The sequence below is a fragment of the Tympanuchus pallidicinctus genome, unplaced genomic scaffold, assembly GCF_026119805.1.
Source record: "Tympanuchus pallidicinctus isolate F22 unplaced genomic scaffold, pur_lepc_1.0 scaffold8, whole genome shotgun sequence".
Classification (NCBI taxonomy): Eukaryota; Metazoa; Chordata; class Aves; order Galliformes; family Phasianidae; genus Tympanuchus; species Tympanuchus pallidicinctus.
In genome coordinates, this window is record NW_026294802.1 from 1728584 (window position 1) to 1747366 (window position 18783).

At 38.0% G+C, this 18783-nt stretch overlaps 1 protein-coding gene across 1 annotated transcript in view; it reads right to left on the bottom strand.

Annotated features, from left to right (window-relative positions):
- Positions 1 to 18783, bottom strand: part of PTPRO (protein tyrosine phosphatase receptor type O) — a 152801-nt gene that overhangs the window by 20906 nt on the left and 113112 nt on the right. Inside the window, 7 exon segments of the mRNA XM_052667311.1 lie at positions 1125 to 1208; positions 4899 to 4967; positions 6908 to 7028; positions 8387 to 8519; positions 10869 to 11008; positions 14113 to 14233; positions 16425 to 16576. Coding sequence (XP_052523271.1) covers positions 1125 to 1208; positions 4899 to 4967; positions 6908 to 7028; positions 8387 to 8519; positions 10869 to 11008; positions 14113 to 14233; positions 16425 to 16576 — 820 coding nt within the window.

An 18783-nucleotide genomic window follows, 5' to 3' on the forward strand; every position in this document is an offset into this window, starting at 1 on the left:
TGTTTCATCTTTTCTTCCATTTACCCTGCAGATTAAAATACAAAGAGAGCAATTCATCTTATCTCATTCAACTTCAGCTCCTTGAAAGGCAATAAAGTAGACCAAACTGGGAAGTTTGATTGTAGGGGAAATTTCTGAAGAAAGATACATATCTAGGGAGGTGAGGTAATAATAATGTATATTAAACAAGAACAGGCAAAGAGAGAGATGACTCTTTTTGTATCTTCTACAGAGCAAATGTGACCCAAAGAAAACCGTTCTCAGAAATCCCTATGCTAGAGATTTCTATGACCGCCTACCAGGGGATTGGTGCTGTATGGTAACGTGATGAGAAAATGTTTGGTCAAAAGCAAGTCTTAATTTCTGTAAACCACTATCCCTTGGACTCCAGACCATCAGGAACATACATTTATTTTACACAAATGAAGCATTTTTGGATCATTGCCAATCTTTTTTCTCATGTATTTTGTAAATGGTTCATAAAACAGTTCTGGATCTAAATAGACCCTGAGACTTTCCTGGTTAACTATAACCATATATATGTATTTAAAAAGTAATTTACAAAGCCTTTATAAACTATTTATGGACAAAACTGCTGAATACAAACACACACACAGATGCACACAGTGACCCAATTTTTACACCTGAGGAATGCTAGTTGGTATAGATTTTCAGTGAATTGTTCTTTCCAAAAGCAAAACTGGACCTTTAAAAGCAAGTCATTTGACATCACACAGCAAAGGTGAGCCATTATGAAGCAATTTTAGTAAAAGAAAAACAGCAGAAGGCAATGAGCAGATGAATAACTGGGACAGAAGAAGCCAGGATTTATAATGAAATGGCAAAAACTGCGAAGAGACAGCAATGAAATGAATATGATTATCACCATATAATTAGCTTTTTAATAGCAAAAATGGGTTGGAGCATAAACAGACATAAAACAGATGAAGCAGGGTAGCAAATACTTTGATACCCGCATCCTCTCCAATCCATGTTCTATTACAAGAAAATTATAACTTCAAGAGCTGTGACCCATTTGAAAGCAAAAGTATCACACCTTTTTCATATAACAGAAATTAACACTGTTTATACATTGCATATGGAAAAACAAGTAAATCACTTACCAAGGATTAATATAAAATGCCAAAAGATAATCAGTCCAAAGGCATGAGGGTAGCAGAGTTAGGAAAGCAAATACACTTCTACGCCTGTGAGCATTAATAAATAACATACATAAAGATGAAAAAGTGAGGAGAGTTAGTAAGACAAACAAAAGTCAGGCGATCAGCAAGTGCTATTCTAAAATTCAGCTAAATTCACAAAGGCTTCTTCTTACTTACTTTATAAGAATATTATTAGCATCCACAGAATTTTTTCTCCTCAACCTTATGCCCTATACACAATTTTCAGCCATCCAATATGAAATTCTGTTTGATCAGAATAAATGTGTTTTTTGGTATTGATTGAGGCCTGTGATTCTAAATCAATATTAATTGATAAATTGGAAGGTTTTCAGAGTAAAGGGTTTGAGAGTTTCATCCACAGTTTTCACCCATTACTTAAGCGGTGCTAAATCTGTTTCCTGATGTTTGGAGCTATTTCAGAACAGACACTGTTTGCTTTAACCACACATGACCATGTTCTTGCAAGTGATCCTGTGTGTATCAGTAGGAATATCTGTATCAGAGTTAAATTCAGATCATTCCACTCTTAATACCCTCAACTGAGTCAGATTTCTGAAAACATTCACATAACGTTTTGCATTGTGCTATCTTCAAGTATTTTCAATTTTCTCCTAAGTTTTTATGAAAATATCATTTCTGCTTCTCCTAGTCATGGTTTCATTGCAACTAACGGAAACTTGAGTATAAAATAGTACTAAATTTCTTGAGTACACAATAGTACTAAATTCCTGCATTTGTAATTTATTTGACAGACTAATCCAGGAGCACAATCAGGCCAATTCTTCCTTGTGGTGAGTGGAATATAGATACTTTGCAACTATGGAAATCTCAAATTTCAACAAAAAATTGCCCCAGTAGTAGGACTTCTGGCCAAATATACCCTCCTTGTTTTGTTTTCTTTTCTATTATTTGTTTTGTTTTGTTTTGTTTTGCATTGTTTTTTTTCTTCCCATCAGAAAATTCAGTGTCCTAAAGGTAATATCATGCCTCCACAGCTGTTCTGAAGAGGAACCACAAAGTGGAGTTTCTTTTTTCAGAAAACTTTTAACTCCTGGTTATTATGACATAGGTAGATACTGTACAGTCCCCGGAAAGCAAATCAACTAGAGTAATCTTCCAGCCCAGAATGGAAAACTACCCTCACACTGATAACTCCAAGTTACATTTCAAAGAGTTTTACTGCTGAATAGAATGGGCAGCACAGTTTATGCTGGGCACCTTCCCCAGATGTCAGTAGGGATTGCATGGGCCAGCCAGAAGCACAAGCTCTACGTGGAGCTTGAAGAGGCTGCTGCTCTTCTGCCAGCTACTCTGCTGAACAAACAACCAGAATTTCCTCCTGAAAATGGCTAACAAAACCAGTGACAGTGGGTTATTCCTCTTTTGTGCTTTGGAGACAGCAACAGCAAAGCCAGCATAGCAGTTCAGTTTTCTGGTTAATCACATACTATAGTAGTTGTAGAATCAGCTTTTTACTGCCTATCTGCTGTTTCTATGGAAATGGACTGAGGATTAAATAGTGCCTTCCATAAGCATAGTGTTGGTGCAACAGAGAGCTTTTCATTAGTCTAAGGAAAAAGATACGATGTTGCTAAAACACTCCTCTTCCCTTTGGGATACCCCACCGAGGTTTTCTAGAGCTTTTACTTTCTCTCGATGCAGAAGGAATTATTTAAGCATGTGTCTTGTTCCATTGCCAAATCATCATGAGCAGTTTCTACCCTTGATCATATCACAGGTTAGTATGCTTGCCCACCTTCTTGTGCTGTTTACAGTATAGATTTAGGAGCTCCCAACTTTAAAACAACTGATTTTCTTTGATGTATGAAAATTACGTAATTGTGCAATTAATAAAATACTGTTTTCCTGGAATTATATAGTTTTTCACCTATTACTGAGATGTACTGAATTTTGAATTTTATTTACTTAGGGGAGAGAGATGCAGAGATTGATCAAATCCTGAAAACTCTGCTGAGCTGCCTCCTTCAGTGGATATTCAGTGGATATACCCACAGCACTCTTATTAGGTCCTTGGAACAACAGCTAGCAAAGTTAGTTTCTTAATCATCTGTACTTGTCTGTGGGACCACAGTTCCCATTTGGCTGCCTGGATGGACAGTGAATCTGTAGCTGAGTAGACAACAAAGGCACACAGAACAAGAAGTCTCCACTAATCCTCAGAGAACTAAGGACTGTATGATTAGGGCACCTGACTTCAAATACTAAACATTTGTAAAGGTCTTAAGCAGGAATGTTTTCTAAAATTTATGTTTTCATAACAAAATTTATGTTTATATAAATAAATATCTATACACATAAATACACATTAACAAAATCAAGTAACAAGATCCTTCACTTACACGTCCAAACCTATTAATTAATTTCCTTTCCCACAAAAAAAGTCTTCTATGGTTTTAATAACATCCGTTTCTAGTTTAATCATTTGATTCGTTTGGATATTTAATTAACATGAGTGTTTGATCTTCTGCCTTCATCGCCATTAATACAGCCCGAGAAAGAGAAGCTGAAAGAGAGATTAGTTTCTACTGCTACAGCTGGCTGCTATTAAAGCTAAACCAAGCAAGTGAAGCTTGTTTAATATCCAGTTAATTAGCAGCACAGTAAGATATTGACAGGATTTGCTGGGCTTGTTAGTTCAGTTTGCATGCTTATTAGCAAAAGGCTTGTTGTGGTGCAGTGTCAACTCATTTAGTTCTGTCCTTGCTGGGCAGGCTGGGTCCCATGAGATCATGGAAGTAGTTCCCAGTGCATCGCTTTCCAGCTTCTTAGCTGTAAACAAAGCTGACCACAAGCATTAAATCAAGGTTCCTCCTACATACTGGAATGGGGCTGCAGGGGACTAATGCTGTGTTTCTAGATATCTGTTTGGACTTGCCTTGAAAAAACATGGGTCTTTTCATGGAGACTGATAATAAGACCATAAACCCTAGATCAGTCATTAACACCCATATGATAATCAAATTAGGAATGAGAATGGCCATACTGGTACCAGTGAGGTAGGCCATAGAGCCCTTTTGCTTCTGTAAAAGCTAATCCTACCGACTATCTTTGTACAAATACTTTTCCTCAGCTGATAGTGTCAGTGATGGTTTGGAGTCCACAGTCAGTGCCTATAACCCTTGCAGGTGATTTTCTAGACTAGAAAAAAATAAGCTTTCCTTCCAGTCATTTCAACAGCGCTGAACACAAATTCGCAGTAAATACTGAGTTGGTTTACATTTGTCATTGCATCCTTTCACTGCAAGGAAAAATAACTAACAGCATTTTGTGAAGATGGTTCTTGATTAATCATCTACAGACAAGCTTAATCCTGAAGAGTGGAAGTGCTGATGGACTTACAGATCAAGTTTCCACACTAGTGTTACTTTAGGAAATAAGTCTTCAAGAAAAAAAAATTTAAAAAATCTGTGCAATAAGACTTCAACATCTATGCAACTTTGTTGACATGTTACACATCACATCCTACCAAAAATATCAGTTGACAGTACACACAGCACAGTCTTGAGTCATTGTTCAAGAAATAAAATTCTGAAGTAACAGGAATAGTAATTTTATCATAAATAGGGACAGTGATTGCATTAAAAAAAAAAAAAAAAAAAAAAAGAAAGAACTTTTAAAATTTAAAGGTCATGTTTGCCAATAAAGCAGAGATGGGGAAAAACATAATTAAAAGCTTTCTTTTTAAACACTCACCAGTTATATGGTAGCTTTCCATCTCTCTCTAATGATGCAAAATTGACAAAGGTTCCAGCCCCGCACTCCCTGTTTCAGGAAGACCATTGAGCACACAGTTACCATCTTAGGATTCACAATGCTTGCAGTGATGCTGATTCAAGAGAGTACACCAAAAGTTTCTGAGAAGTGCTGAGCACTCAGATTTGTTATCAGCTCTGAGTTAATGTGTGAAAAACAAAACTGAAATCCCTTAATATAGTCCTCCAAAACCATTAACCTGAGATTAGGCTTCCTAATAATCTTTAGAAAACCTAAAAAAATAAAGAAAAGGTGGCTAATAAAAAAAACTCAAATAAGCCTCATCTATTCAGAATTGGGATTTCTACAGTATGGCACTGAAACCCCTGGTGGCCTCAGTAAAAACACAAAAGATTTACCTTTCTATACTAAATATTCCCAGTTCCAACTCCTTTAAGGAAAAGATGTATATTTGTCTCCATTTGACAAACGTGTGGTAATTTTGAGTTCAGAAAACAAATGTGAAAAAGACTGAATTTCCTGAGGAACATCTCAGTGAATTTATCACGAGTTCACTATTTTCTGCTGCAAATGATAAACTGACTCAACTATTTTTCCTTCCTTGATTTAAACAAACAAGTGCTTGCAGCTTCACTGGGTTTACTTTTTAATTTCCTCTTGGGTTTTTATCTTCTATGGTTAGAAGCAGTGTTGAAGAGAACAAGAAACAGCTTTAGGCTGTCTGCATAGTAATTCAATAGAGAAGAAAATTAATTTAGATGGTATTTTCCCAGAGCAAGTCATATATAAAAGGAACCAGCCACATAATATTCCCTGAAAGAAATGGCCTTAAAATCTATGTGGTGTGGTCATCTGTTTCATGGAATATATAGCCAAGACAAGATACATAAAATGTAGACTTTGCTAGGTAATCAAGTCAAAGATTTTATACACAAGGCTTTTATATGAAACAATTACAATTTGCTAGAAGAGTAAATGAATATAAGGTATACAGCATAGATTATAAAAGGATGGAGACTCCAGGAACCTTCTAGACCCAGCAGATAAGCCACATACACTGTGTTTGGAGTATTCTCCACTGTTTTCCTACTCTATAATGTAACTTACACAAAACTGAACTCTTACAGGTGAGATATCCAAGGAAAACTGAATGTCTGTGTTCAGGTATAAAGGATTGGTGCATACATCTGAAGGAACAGGTTCTGTAAGAAAAAGTTTTACTTGTGCAAGATAATTTTTTCCTTTATCTGTACAATAGAACAAATGGGAATAGTTAATGCTATAGGTGAACAGAAGGACTTGAGATCTTTCCTGGGTTTGTAGATCTCAATTTTTGCATTCTGACTGCATGGAAGGATGAGATCTAGGTAAGATAGTCTTCTTTGTGCCATTCTGCTGTTCCCATAGGATGGAATCCCATATGAATGGAGAATTTGGACAGACAAAGACCAGGAGTTGGATGTAGGCTGTCAAATGTTCTAGGGACAGACTGTCAAGGCCCTGAGTGCACCTTTCCTCATCCTGGTGGTTTGGCTAACAGGGTTGAGGCCTTGCATGGCCCCCGAAATGGAGAATCTTCGACCTGATGAAATGGAATAACCATCTTATCTGTTGATACAGAAAACTCCTGTTCAAAACCAAATGAAAGATTTGCAAATCATTTTGATGTCCTAATCATGCCAAGATGCCTCAAACCTAAATAATCCTTTAAGTTCCTGACACAACCCTTCTGTATTAAGTGAATGCCCTTCTTATTTACCCAATTCAGCAAAGTTAAAATCAGACAAACATTCAGGCTGATAGCTCAGGTCCAGAATGAAGGTAAATAGAAGATATGGTATTTCTAAACATCAGCAAGACCAATTCTGTGAAGGAATCACAAGCTTTTCAAGTATTAACCAAATATAAAAACATCCCAAGTTATAGCTACTGGCATAATGTGTTGTTGCATTCTGATAATTTTGAAATTAACATAAATCCAGACTCACCTGGCCATTTGTAGATGTTTCCTCCTAAGCACAACAAGGGTCACCAGCAGCAGTCCAATGAGAAGGACACTTAGAATGGCTAACACAGAGATTACCACTATGTTGGGATTCATCTCAGTAACTGCATATACAAACAACGGGATCTTGGTTATTTGATTCAGAAGAACTAAGTTCCCTTAGCCCTACCCATAGTGTTATATTTATGAATTGTTCAGCCCAGAGTTTTACAGAGAGGAAAATATACTACTAGACATAAAAGGATGTTTTGACTAGTTATTGCTCTTACAACATTTCCACAGGGAAATGACTTCACTGTGGCATTTTGTGTCCTGATGTTTTTATTTCTTTTTCCCTAACTGCCATACTTAATAAAAGAGAAAAATGGACAAGGAAATACAAAATACAGATATTCTTCATTGTCTATGTCTCCAAAGCACACTTCCAACTCTGAAGGTGTTCTTCAGCAATAGTCAATACCTTTCTCTGATCCAATAGCAAAATAACAGGCAGAGGCTCTGTTAACGTATTGGGTTGAAGTAGATTGAATGACATCGTCAAATAAATTTTAACAGTATATTCTGTTTTAACTAAGAGCTCAAAACAACACTCAATAACAAAATCTTGATTTATTTTTGTTCCATATTACATTTATCAGTATTACTAGCATAAGAGCATTATGTAATGAGCATTCTGCTCATTACATAAGAAAACCTGTCTGCTCTACTTGCTCAAAATAACTTTACATGCAGAGAAGCATTTTTAGAATAGAAATCACAGAGGTAAAAGTCACTGAGCTAAATTTCAGGCATTGAATTCCATGATGGAGTAGTGTATGATGTACAGGACACATGACTAAAGCTACGACTTATGCTAACTAAGCAGTGATCACGTTGATCATTATGAATGGCAGAGTTTAAATAAAAATCCATTGTTCTGGACAATCCAACACTGATTTTCTTTCTTCAGAGCCAGTACAATGCTAGACTTGATGGCAAGCCCAGATAGCCTCCAGTGGGAGTTATCCCTCTGGCATGTGATGGCTCAGGATACCCTATTCTCTCTTCATTGCTCTCACTCTGTCTTCACTTCCTCATTGAAATTGAAGAGATTTTTCTCCTTAGGAGCTCATCAGTGTGATTTTCCTTGTTTCATTTGGGATTGGCTGACAAGATGGTTTTTTTTTTCCATACATGTCATCAGGCAATGCACTGATGTTCAGCCTTGAAACTATAAACCAGGTCTCTAATTTCTAAAAGCCAGCAGAGAACTGAGCCACTAGTTTACAACTTAGCAATCAAAACCCCATCAAGGTTTTAATAAAAACTTTTAAAAGTTACTTCCCCATCCCTACTACATCTGGCATCTCTTCCACGACACAAACAATGTTTGGTTGCCAGCATTGCTGAGACCAGCTTTAGAAAGCAAGAAGAAACAGATGCTGCAGCTGGAGGACAAAGTAGAAAGGGAAGTGTTGCTTACCCATGGTGGAAACTGCAATGAAAGTGGGAACACTGGGGCTATTGTGGCTGAAGGTGGTCACGCTACAGTTGTAGGAAGTGGCAGGAGTTAGGCTGGAAATAGTCACTACGTGTGAAGAGACAGTGACAGGTTCCTATAGGCATGGAGAAAAACACACAGTAGTTTGTGTCTCCCATAAATGCAAGAACACAAATCATTGTTCTGCTCTCCTCCCACTTATTTGAAATGATAAAGTTAGATTTGGTGATAAAAGCAGTGCTTTGAAACGTAGCGACAGTAACCATGACCTGCCCTCAAACATAGGCATCTAGTCTGGCAGAAGAGGGGACAGCAACAGGGGTGAAAGCAGCAGTGGGAACAGCCCAGAGCACCTCAGGGAGCTCCGAACCCCTTGGGGTGGGCAGGAGAGTGCTTTGCAGTGGTTTGGCCAGGTACACTCACAGTGGGGAAAGTGCTGCATCCCCTGGAACATTCCCAGAGGTAGGTAGAAGCTCTCAAGCTCGTTACTAAGCCACACAAGTAGGAGGAAAACAGTTATTTTTTATATAATAACTTTATGCAGTGTTTTAATTTCTATGTCCCTAGTTTTATAAATGCTGGTCTGGAAAAACAAAACAAATACCACGTATGGATTGATTTAAAGATAGAGGTCTTTATGGTTCTGAAAACTATACTTACTGAGAGTAAGTACTGAGAGTACTTTTCTGTACTCCAGCAGAGCTAAGGGTGGTTTGCAGATGCAGTAACAGGAAACTGAGTGCACAGAGTGCAATGCAGCAAGCCCTGAGCACTGGATATTTTCAGTGGCTCATTATCAGCCAGGGATTCTTTCTATATGATAAAGGGTTCTTGCAATGCAATTCTGATTTACATTACACAGATGAAATCACATATACATGAATGTAAGATAGAAGGGTTGTATTCCCTCAGCTGAAAGCAGGGGACATGTTTTGGACTTGGTATGATGTTTTTTTTTCCATTTTCCCCTCTGGAAAGAATTAAGTAAGTCAAACAAAAACCCAAGATGTTCAAACATGGAAATCTGTTGCTAGTTTAAAAATGGAGGAAAGTGACAAAAATATTCTTGCAATTACCAAATAAAGGATTTTCACCAGTCTAAAGAGAAAGCATCCATTTTTAAGGTTTAAAAAGGAGTCCTTCCCCTTTTGTCACAGAGACAGAAAAGATAGTGATGAATCTAACGAGAAGTGAACTGCTAATCTCTGTGCATTTCCCACAGCCAGATGTTCGTGTCAACAAATGAGAAACCACTGAAGTTCCTGCCAAACGGAGCAGTCTCTTCCTGATGTTCTTAAAACATAATTGCTCAGCACTGAAGCCGCAAATCCTGTGGTACCTTTCTTGTCTAATCACATCATTATTTTGAATCTCTGCTAAGTAGATAATGACTTCATGATCTCTGTCTATTCACCGTGAAAAGAACAGGAATCTAAAATTGGAATCCAAACTATCCAAAAGATTCAAGTGCATCTGAACATTTTCTCCTTTAGTCAATGCCTTTCTTAACTTAAAATATTAAATATTAAGCAATACTGAGTTAAAGAGGGTGTATATATTTTTCAGGATAATTATAGGTCTGTGTGGGTTATTTTTTTTTTTTTCCTGAATAACTCCCCATTCTGGGAAAGTCCAGATGACAGTGTTTCATAGCACGCAATCACAGTGATTCACTAAGCCGTCAGCTAAACCACAAAGTAATCCTCATACACAATGTTGAATAGCAAGAAATCAAAACTAATACTGATCCTCCTTTTCACAGAACAGCTTTACCAATCTAACTCAGGTGTTCATGTGTCCAAAGAGCATGCGTGTCAACATGGACAGAAGGAAAAAAAGATTATTTTCTGAAGTTGAATCTGGAAGGAAATGCTGCAAGAAAAAAATGTTTAAGAAGTAGCAACATTTTCCCATAAAGGAAATCTGAATAGCACGTAAGGTCCTACTTAACTTCAGTTAACAGTCCTCAAAACCAGGAGAAGAGTAACCCAGTAATAATTAGATACTGTATAAAAGAGCTCAGCCCTGTAGCATCTAAATATGTCTATTTTTCCCATTTCTAATCAAGCTACCTGAAAATTTTCCCATTTCTGCTCATTGACATTCCCTTAGTTTTGTGGCTCTTCATGTTTTGCAGAGTATAATAGAGTTCATTTCATGACTAGGCAAGGATTGATACTGCTGCTGTCATGGATGAACATAGCTTCTGCTCAACCAGTAACAATCTCATCAGCAAGATCAGCCAGCCTTAACGCTGCAAAATAACAAAATATTTTAGCATTTCAAATGCTTTAGCCGCTCAGCTCTAAAGGCTCTAATTCTGAACCACCCTATCACATTTAGTTGAAAACCCAAACCCTGGACTTTAGAGGCAAATGCTAAACAGTAGACAGTAAACCTGAAAGATGCCAGGCCTAGTCAGTTTTAGAAATGAAAAGTAGAAAACAAAAAGGACCTAACATACCTGGACTTTAATTTCTTGCTTGGATCCAGCTTGCTGGCAGTAGACTTCAAAGAAATCAGCTACTCCTTCTTCCACCCACAGCAGAGTGACAGAGGTCTGAGTCTTGTTGACAGCAAACAGTGACTTTGGAGGTGCTGGTTCTAGTTAAGAGAAAATCTCCTTTTATTAAGCTTATCTCAAAGTCTTTGTACAACCAAGAAGAGGAAGCATCACATAAAAAGAAATGCAATGTCCAATGCCTTTCTATCACTCATTTCCTTCAGATAGTCTGCCAGCAAAAAGCAGCATCCCTCATGATGATAAGCAACCAATGCAAAATGGGAAGGCGATTAAGTGTCTTAGTTTTGTTGTTTTTTTTTTTTTTAATTTAAAATGTTCTCTATTTGGGCAGTTGAATAGTCACTTCCTTTTTCACGGACTCTTTTAGGGCAATCAGCATATTGTACTAATAGAAAAATGCTAACAGAATCTCTTTCAGGAAGAGATGTCTGCCCACCTGTTAGCAAAACATTTGCACTGATAAAATACTTGCTCTGCAAGGCCTGACCCAGGAGATAATAATGAAGCAGCCCCCCCAAAGTGAGCTCTGTCTAGGTCCACTTAATTGCACCAGAGGAAATATTTAATCATTTGGCAGTTCAAATAAATCTTCTAGTCTGTCGTTTTTCTTCCAGGTTAATATTTAAGGGCAATTGGATCTTCACTCATTTCAGATAGTTCCAGGAGTTTTCTCTTCTCATTGAATGTAAAAGTCCAGATATCAGAGGCTTTTAATTTATTGTTTTTGTACTTGTTGCTGTTGTGCTGTCTGAGACTCCAGGAGCATTAGGACCACGGGAAGGGTATCTTGAAGGGCAGAGAAAAACAATCCTGACTAACCAGATACATCAACAATTTGTTCTGTTCCATTCCTTTTACAAATAATTTGTTATTATCACTGCATAGGATGCTGTCACAGAAGCCTGGATATGATGTGTAAGATTCATCACAAAAAATCCAGCACAAAGGAATTGTTCAGGTGGTTATAGATTTGGAAGAAGTATCTGTTCCCCAGACAATCAGATCAGCATTCTAAGGTTTGAGGCTGTTAAGAGTACATTGGCAATCGGGAAAGAGGTAAGAGAGCAGGGCAGGGACTGAGGCACTTTCACATGGCTGCTTCTGTGTCATGGGGGTCTGCAGCATAAACACTGTCCCAGAAAGACATCAGAAAGCATCTTTCTCTGTTAGTTATACCCATGCATCTGCTCCTGGATTTAGAAATACATTCCATCCCTCACTCCAGGTAAAAAATGATCTCAGTGAAAATATGAGTTTCAAATTTTGGCATCATCCCAAGCAAATCTTCCTTTTGCCTCCAGCAAATGGCTTGATTTTTCTGCAAGTGGAAAGTTGCCAGAATGAAGCAAACATTATGGAGGGAAGAACATTTGGCAGGAGTGCTTAAGTGACTGCCAAGTGCTGAGTTGTCTATCACTTAGAATCAGTTCCCACTACTGCTAATTACAACTCCCAGTGCTCCCTCAGAAAAAGAGAGAAGGAGAACCTCTCATAAAATACCCTTACAATTGCCCACTCAAAGTGCAAACAGGATAGAGGGAAGCAAACAACCACACAGAAGTCTAGAGGCAATTTATCAAAACTGAATTGTTTCTGCTTTCTTTTTGTTGACAAAGAGAGCAAGAACAAAATAACCGGGAGAGCTCAACAAGAGTCTGCTGCCCTGCCAATTGCTGTTTTCCCTGTCCGTAAGGAAAAACAAGACACAGCGAGGATGCAGGGGGTGTAACATTAATAACACATGGCATTTATAGACCTGCATGGAAGATAAAGCTTGCTGATATTTTGAAATATTCCTAAAATATTTGGGTAGTAGTAGTAGGGGCATATACTTATCCTCTGCATGGAATGTACACACTTAACTGTGTGCACAGATATACCGTGTTGGGCAGAACAGACGAGGAGACTTGCATAAAGAAGGGAAAATTCATGGAGTTTGTTTCAAGTATTTCCTCTGATGAAAAGACCTGGAAGTACTTAGATTCTTGTGGCTGTATTGTTTGCCCCAGCACTGTTTTAGGGATTTGGGTAAAAGAGAGCTATAGAAAAGGACAAGTAGATAATGTCTTCTAAAAGATCTCTAATTCATTATAAATTACGAAAACCTTTAATATCACTCTTTTCACTGTCACTCAGAAAAGATATATTATGTGTATAGAGAAGATAATCCAGTTTGAAATTACCGGCTCTCCTAACCCACCTTCACAGTGGAGTTAATGCCCGTAAAAGCAGTTAGGCATGCTTCAACATTTCACAGCTTTAGGCACCAAGGAATCAATAATTCCACGTGCATGCAAAAATGAAGTGAAATCTCTTGAGGCACAGCAATGTACTGTTCAGTTTTCTTCAGAGTTGAAGGAAGACATCTTTTTGTTTTGTTTTGTTTCTTTGTGTAGGTTACACACATTTCTTTTAGAATGATGCAGTGCTCCTCAGCCATGAATTTGATTGAATTTGATTTTTTTTAATTTTTATTTTTATTTTTTTTTGTTTGTGTGTGTGTGTGTGTGTGTGTTTGTAAAGAATACTCTCACTGATCTGTATTTAAAGATGGATGTTGGTGTTGGAGAAGTTGAGGGAGGGAGGAAACGTGGAGGGACGACCCGTCCCTAGAGGTGTTCGAGGCCAGGTTGTATGGGGCCCTGGGTAGCCTGATCTAGTATTAAATATGGAGGTTGGTGGCCCTGCTTGTGGCAAGGGGGTTGGAGCTTGATGATCTTTGAGGTCCCTTCCAACTGAAGCCATTCTATGATTCTACAAAGTCATACCAGGTGGCAGAATGCAGACTGGGAAACAGGCAAGACCAAGATTTGCTCTGTACTGAAAATTTCAGCTGGGCAATTTGAGTTTCTGTTTCCAAAACCTGTGTTTGTTCAAGAATTTAGTAAAATACAGAATATAGTTTTACTCCCAGAAAGACAGTAAACAGTTTACACTCCATTTACAGTCAGATTCTGCTACTCTTGCTCTTCTGGAGTAATACTATTTAGGGAATAGTGTCACATATGTGAATGGGACAATCTTCACAGCAAGGAGAAAAAAAAATTGCAGCTTTCCAAGAGAAATGTGATCACAGGTACACAACTCTGAAATGAGGAAGATGACAAATCTGCTGACAGAGTGAATTCTGCATTTTAATGAGTGGAGTGGGTTCTCAGCTTGCAAAGAAGCACACAGTTCTTACCCAATTTCACAAGCTGGGGCAGGGAAGTATTGCTGCCTCTTTCAGTACAAGCAGTTACTGAAAGGTTGTAAATGTCCCCCGGAGGCAAGCTCAACACTGCAGTCATCACACTGCGTGTTACCTACAATAATTAAAGACAAAAATTCTTAAGTACAACCCAAACCAGATATTCTTCTTCTAAAATTAATCTGGTTTCTTAAAGTACTACAAAGAGAGCTCTGCACATCAAAGCCAATTTGCTCTGCACACTCTAAACTTATTATATGACCCAGCACTGACTGGAGTCGCCTACAGATTCGAAATGAGATATGATCCAAATCCAAGCCAGGGATTAACAGACTGCAAATAACTTCTTCGTATTATTATGGGAGCGAGTTAGTTCCTTATTTCTCCAGGGCCACAGAGAAGGGTACAGGACTCAGACACTGCAACAGGCTGTTTTCAGAGGATTTGTAGGCTGACTAGTAATGGTGCATTCAGGAATCTCAAGCTGCTTTCCATGGACACTTAATTTTCAGCTGAAATTTTCAGATCCAAGAGAGATGAACAGTTCTGAATGCAGACTAACAGTGACTAACATTAGTTTTTCCACTCATTTAAAAACTGACCAACTTCTCCAGAGTCTTCAGAAATACAAAAAGAGCAAGAAGAAGTCATCATTACCTGATTCTATTATCTATCAATTTTAATAATCCCACAAGAAAAGCATTCACATTAAAAATCTTTACCACAACGAATCATGTAAAGAGATAATTATAGTATCATTTTCAAAGGAAACTATTTCTGAAAGTGACTAATGCAGCTTAGCAGAAAAAATACACCCCTAAGCCTGAAAGCATGATGCACCCATATTTACAAATATAAGCAGTACCATAAAATTCAGTCATAAATAGCTTATTCTAGGTATTCCCGTAAAAGTATTTGCTGGGTACTCTTGTTCTGAAAATAATATAAAGAAAAATATCCCATAAGATGGTTTTGAAGTTACATTTGCGTGTATTCTATGCTGTAGATACTCTCTATTTTTAATCCTCTGTTTAATGGAAAAATTACATATTCCATGTTCATTTCCATTTAATCTTGTATTCGATGCCTATTTTATATTTATTAAATCTAATAATTTTGTATTTGAGCATGCTTTATCTAAAATTGTTGCAAAGAAGTCAGAATTTTCCCTGAAAGAATAACTGTATTATGAGAGCACAACTTTTGGAAGGAAAGGACGGGAGGGAAATTTCAGCAATGTTTTTTTCAAATTCAATGGGTAAAATACTTTATCTGTTGGGAAAAAAATAAAATGTGGGATTTTCTTTTTTTGTTCAAAACAAAGATCCAAATATTGGAAGTTCCTACTGCTTATAAATGTCATGTTTTTGAATAGTTCCACTAATCATGTAATTAGATTCATGGTGCAACAAGCTCCAGATGGGTTCACTCTTGCAGCCACTAGGAAACCAATGAATTCTATAATGCTCCGTATAAATTAAAATAAAAAATTGCTTATGAATTTGCACTTATGCTGAAAATCCACTTCCAATTCAGCATCTGGTGAATCTTCAGCTGGAGAAAACCTTTCATTTGAAAAAGAGCAGCCACTTTCTACCTGTAAATGATCAAAACATCAATAGCGGTGCTGAAGGTCATGGGCTGCGAGGAGCTACAGTGTTGGCAGTATATGCTCCTGTGCAGCAATGCTTTATGTCCAGGGCTGCTCTTGCAGTTCAGGTTAAACATGCATCCTATTACCCTGCTGAAGTGTGGTTTTATTCCGTAATTGGAAAACTCAGATTTCTTTTTCTAACTGATTTTTAAATTAGCTTAAATAGTTGAGGAGAATGTGCCAAGAATCCATTGTAACATCTGGCAAGTTTTCCAGCACTTCTGGGTGAAATCCTTTTCTGATCAGCTTGTGGTACATGAGTCCAATTAGAAAATGGGAAGCGATAGCACCTGGTATAAATGACTTAAAAATATATATATATATATACAGTAGTGTAATGTAGCTTATTATTGACCAGAGATTGAAAGCAGCATTTCTGTTAACTAAAAAAATACTCTACAATTTCTACTGGCTGCAGTTCAGAAGTTCAATAAGCTGTTCCTAAATTCTCACCTAAATTAACAGTATTTTTTGTTGGATTGCAATGGAAGCATTCCACCCACTGTCTGTCTTGACAGCTTGAGTGTTCCAAAGTGCTCACACACAGAAATAACTCTAACTGATTAACCTATGTGCTCAAACATTGCAATACAAAATCATCAATTAAGCAAAAGAATACAAAGAGAATGACACTTTCCCCGGTCATACTTACACTCTTCTTGATTTTTTTCTTTCCTTCCGCAATGACCATCCAATGCAACATCCTGGAATGAGAGAGGTCAGTACCATCTCCTCCATAGGTCCAGGTGACGTACAAAAGGTGATTATAATATTCTATGGAGGTAATCTCAGGTGCCACTGGTGCTGAAGGAATAGGACAAACATATTACAGATGTGCTCTAACACAACTGATTACCAATTATTCCAATAATAAACTTCTGCCAAGGGATACTACTGGGAAAAGAGTATCATGACCACAGAAGAAATGTATGAGTAAAATCATCTGCACTTTATACTGGTGAGTACTAGCTGAAAGAAATGAAAAACAGCTTTTCCCTGAGGAACATTTGGAACAGAAATTTATTTTTGTTCACAGCCTTACAGTTTTATAAAAAGAAAAGAAGAGAAAAGAAGAGAAAAGAAGAGAAAAGAAGAGAAAAGAAGAGAAAAGAAGAGAAAAGAAGAGAAAAGAAGAGAAAAGAAGAGAAAAGGAAAGGAAAGGAAAGGAAAGGAAAGGAAAGGAAAGGAAAGGAAAGGAAAGGAAAGGAAAGGAAAGGAAAGGAAAGGAAAGGAAAGGAAAGGAAAGGAAAGGAAAGGAAAGGAAAGGAAAGGAAAGGAAAGGAAAGGAAAGGAAAGGAAAGGAAAGGAAAGGAAAGGAAAGGAAAGGAAAGGAAAGGAAAGGAAAGGAAAGGAAAGGAAAGGAAAGGAAAGGAAAGGAAAGGAAAGGAAAGGAAAGGAAAGAAAAGAAAAGAAAAGAAAAGAAAAGAAAAGAAAAGAAAAGAAAAGAAAAGAAAAGAAAAGAAAAGAAAAGAGAAGCATGAAGCTCCTGGCTGATAGAAACCATTTTCTGAATCAACATTTATAAATGAAATTTAAAGCTAAAAGCCTCGGATATTGCTTCACTGTGTAATAGCACTGAAAAGCAATGACACTCAGTGACTAATAAATAAGAACTGTCACACTGAATAACTTAGATAGCTTTTCCACAGGAGAAAAGGAACAAACAACAACAGAAAAGCAACAAACTCTGAACGTGAACAAAAGAATGTCTCTTTGCATGAAAAGCTTCAGCCCTCTTTGCTCCCAGTGTGCAAGTCCCTTCATCAGAGAATCACAGAATGTCAGGGATTGGACGGGACCTCAAAAGATCAATGAGTCCAATCCCCCTTCTAAGCATTAAGTCTCAAATCTACAAATACTTGGCAACTTGTGGACTATGTCATTAGGTATTAGGCAAAGCAGCTGTTGTCCCTTCTCTTCCTCTATACTCTACTCCATAGCCCTTTGAGCCTGTTCAAAGGCTGGCTGTATGGTGGATTGCTCCTGTGGTCAGCCAAAACCTTGATTCCCTGTGACACCAAAGGAGCAAGACAACCACCTACAAAGCTATCCTCCTAAAACAGGTGTTCAGAATGAGTAAGAGAGGTGCCTCTCTATTATTTGAAGAGGGAGCATAACTGACTGGCTCACCTTGATCACCTACCTAACTGAGAGCTGCATGTGCCCTAACTGGGATTTGAATTGAGTGGAGCACCCAAAGAGGAAGTCAGCAGTTGGTAAGCCCTGTCCCTCAAGGTGTTATGAGTGGGATAATCTGGAAAAAAATGGGAAGTGTATGATTCCATGTGCTTGGCAAATTCTGTAAGAGCCCTAGAGTGAAAAGGACATGGATAGATCTTCCTTAAACCACAACGAATTTGTTTGTGCCTTTGCAGAGGCATTGCCCTGCTTCCTGGCAGAGCCCTGGGTGCGAGCAGCCGCACAAAGGCAGCATGCACTGGCAGCACGGAACTGCTTGAAAGGGGCCACACGGTGTCACTGCTGCTTTCACGAAGGCTTCTATGACTTTATGCTAAGATCTGTTAGGAACAGATTTACTGAAGAATGGAAGCAAATACAACGACGGGCAATTTAGAATCATTTAGAAGCGCTTAGTAAGACTCTTCTCTCAAATTCATCTTGAGATCTCCCTTTTATGCTGTTGAGACAAAGCAGCATTACTTAGTACAAAATCTTTAAGGTAATGCTTCTTTAATTTATAGAGTTCCCAGTCCATCCTTATGCATTCTTTACAACCTAAGACCACTACTAGAATGAATCTTATGTGCTATGAATAATTTCCTCTTAAACTTTGATACTGATGACGCATTTGCCCTCCTAACACTCACATAGCTTTAAGTTTAGCTACGTGACAACAGTACCTGCAGCATATGTGAAATATGACCACAGGCCAGGACTGGTGTGCCCCTTAGCACCATTTTTCACTGAGCTGCATGGAAAGGCTGTAGGAAACGACATGGCCAACCTGGCTCAAGTGACAGCTGAAAGCATCCACTGGACCAACAGAGGGC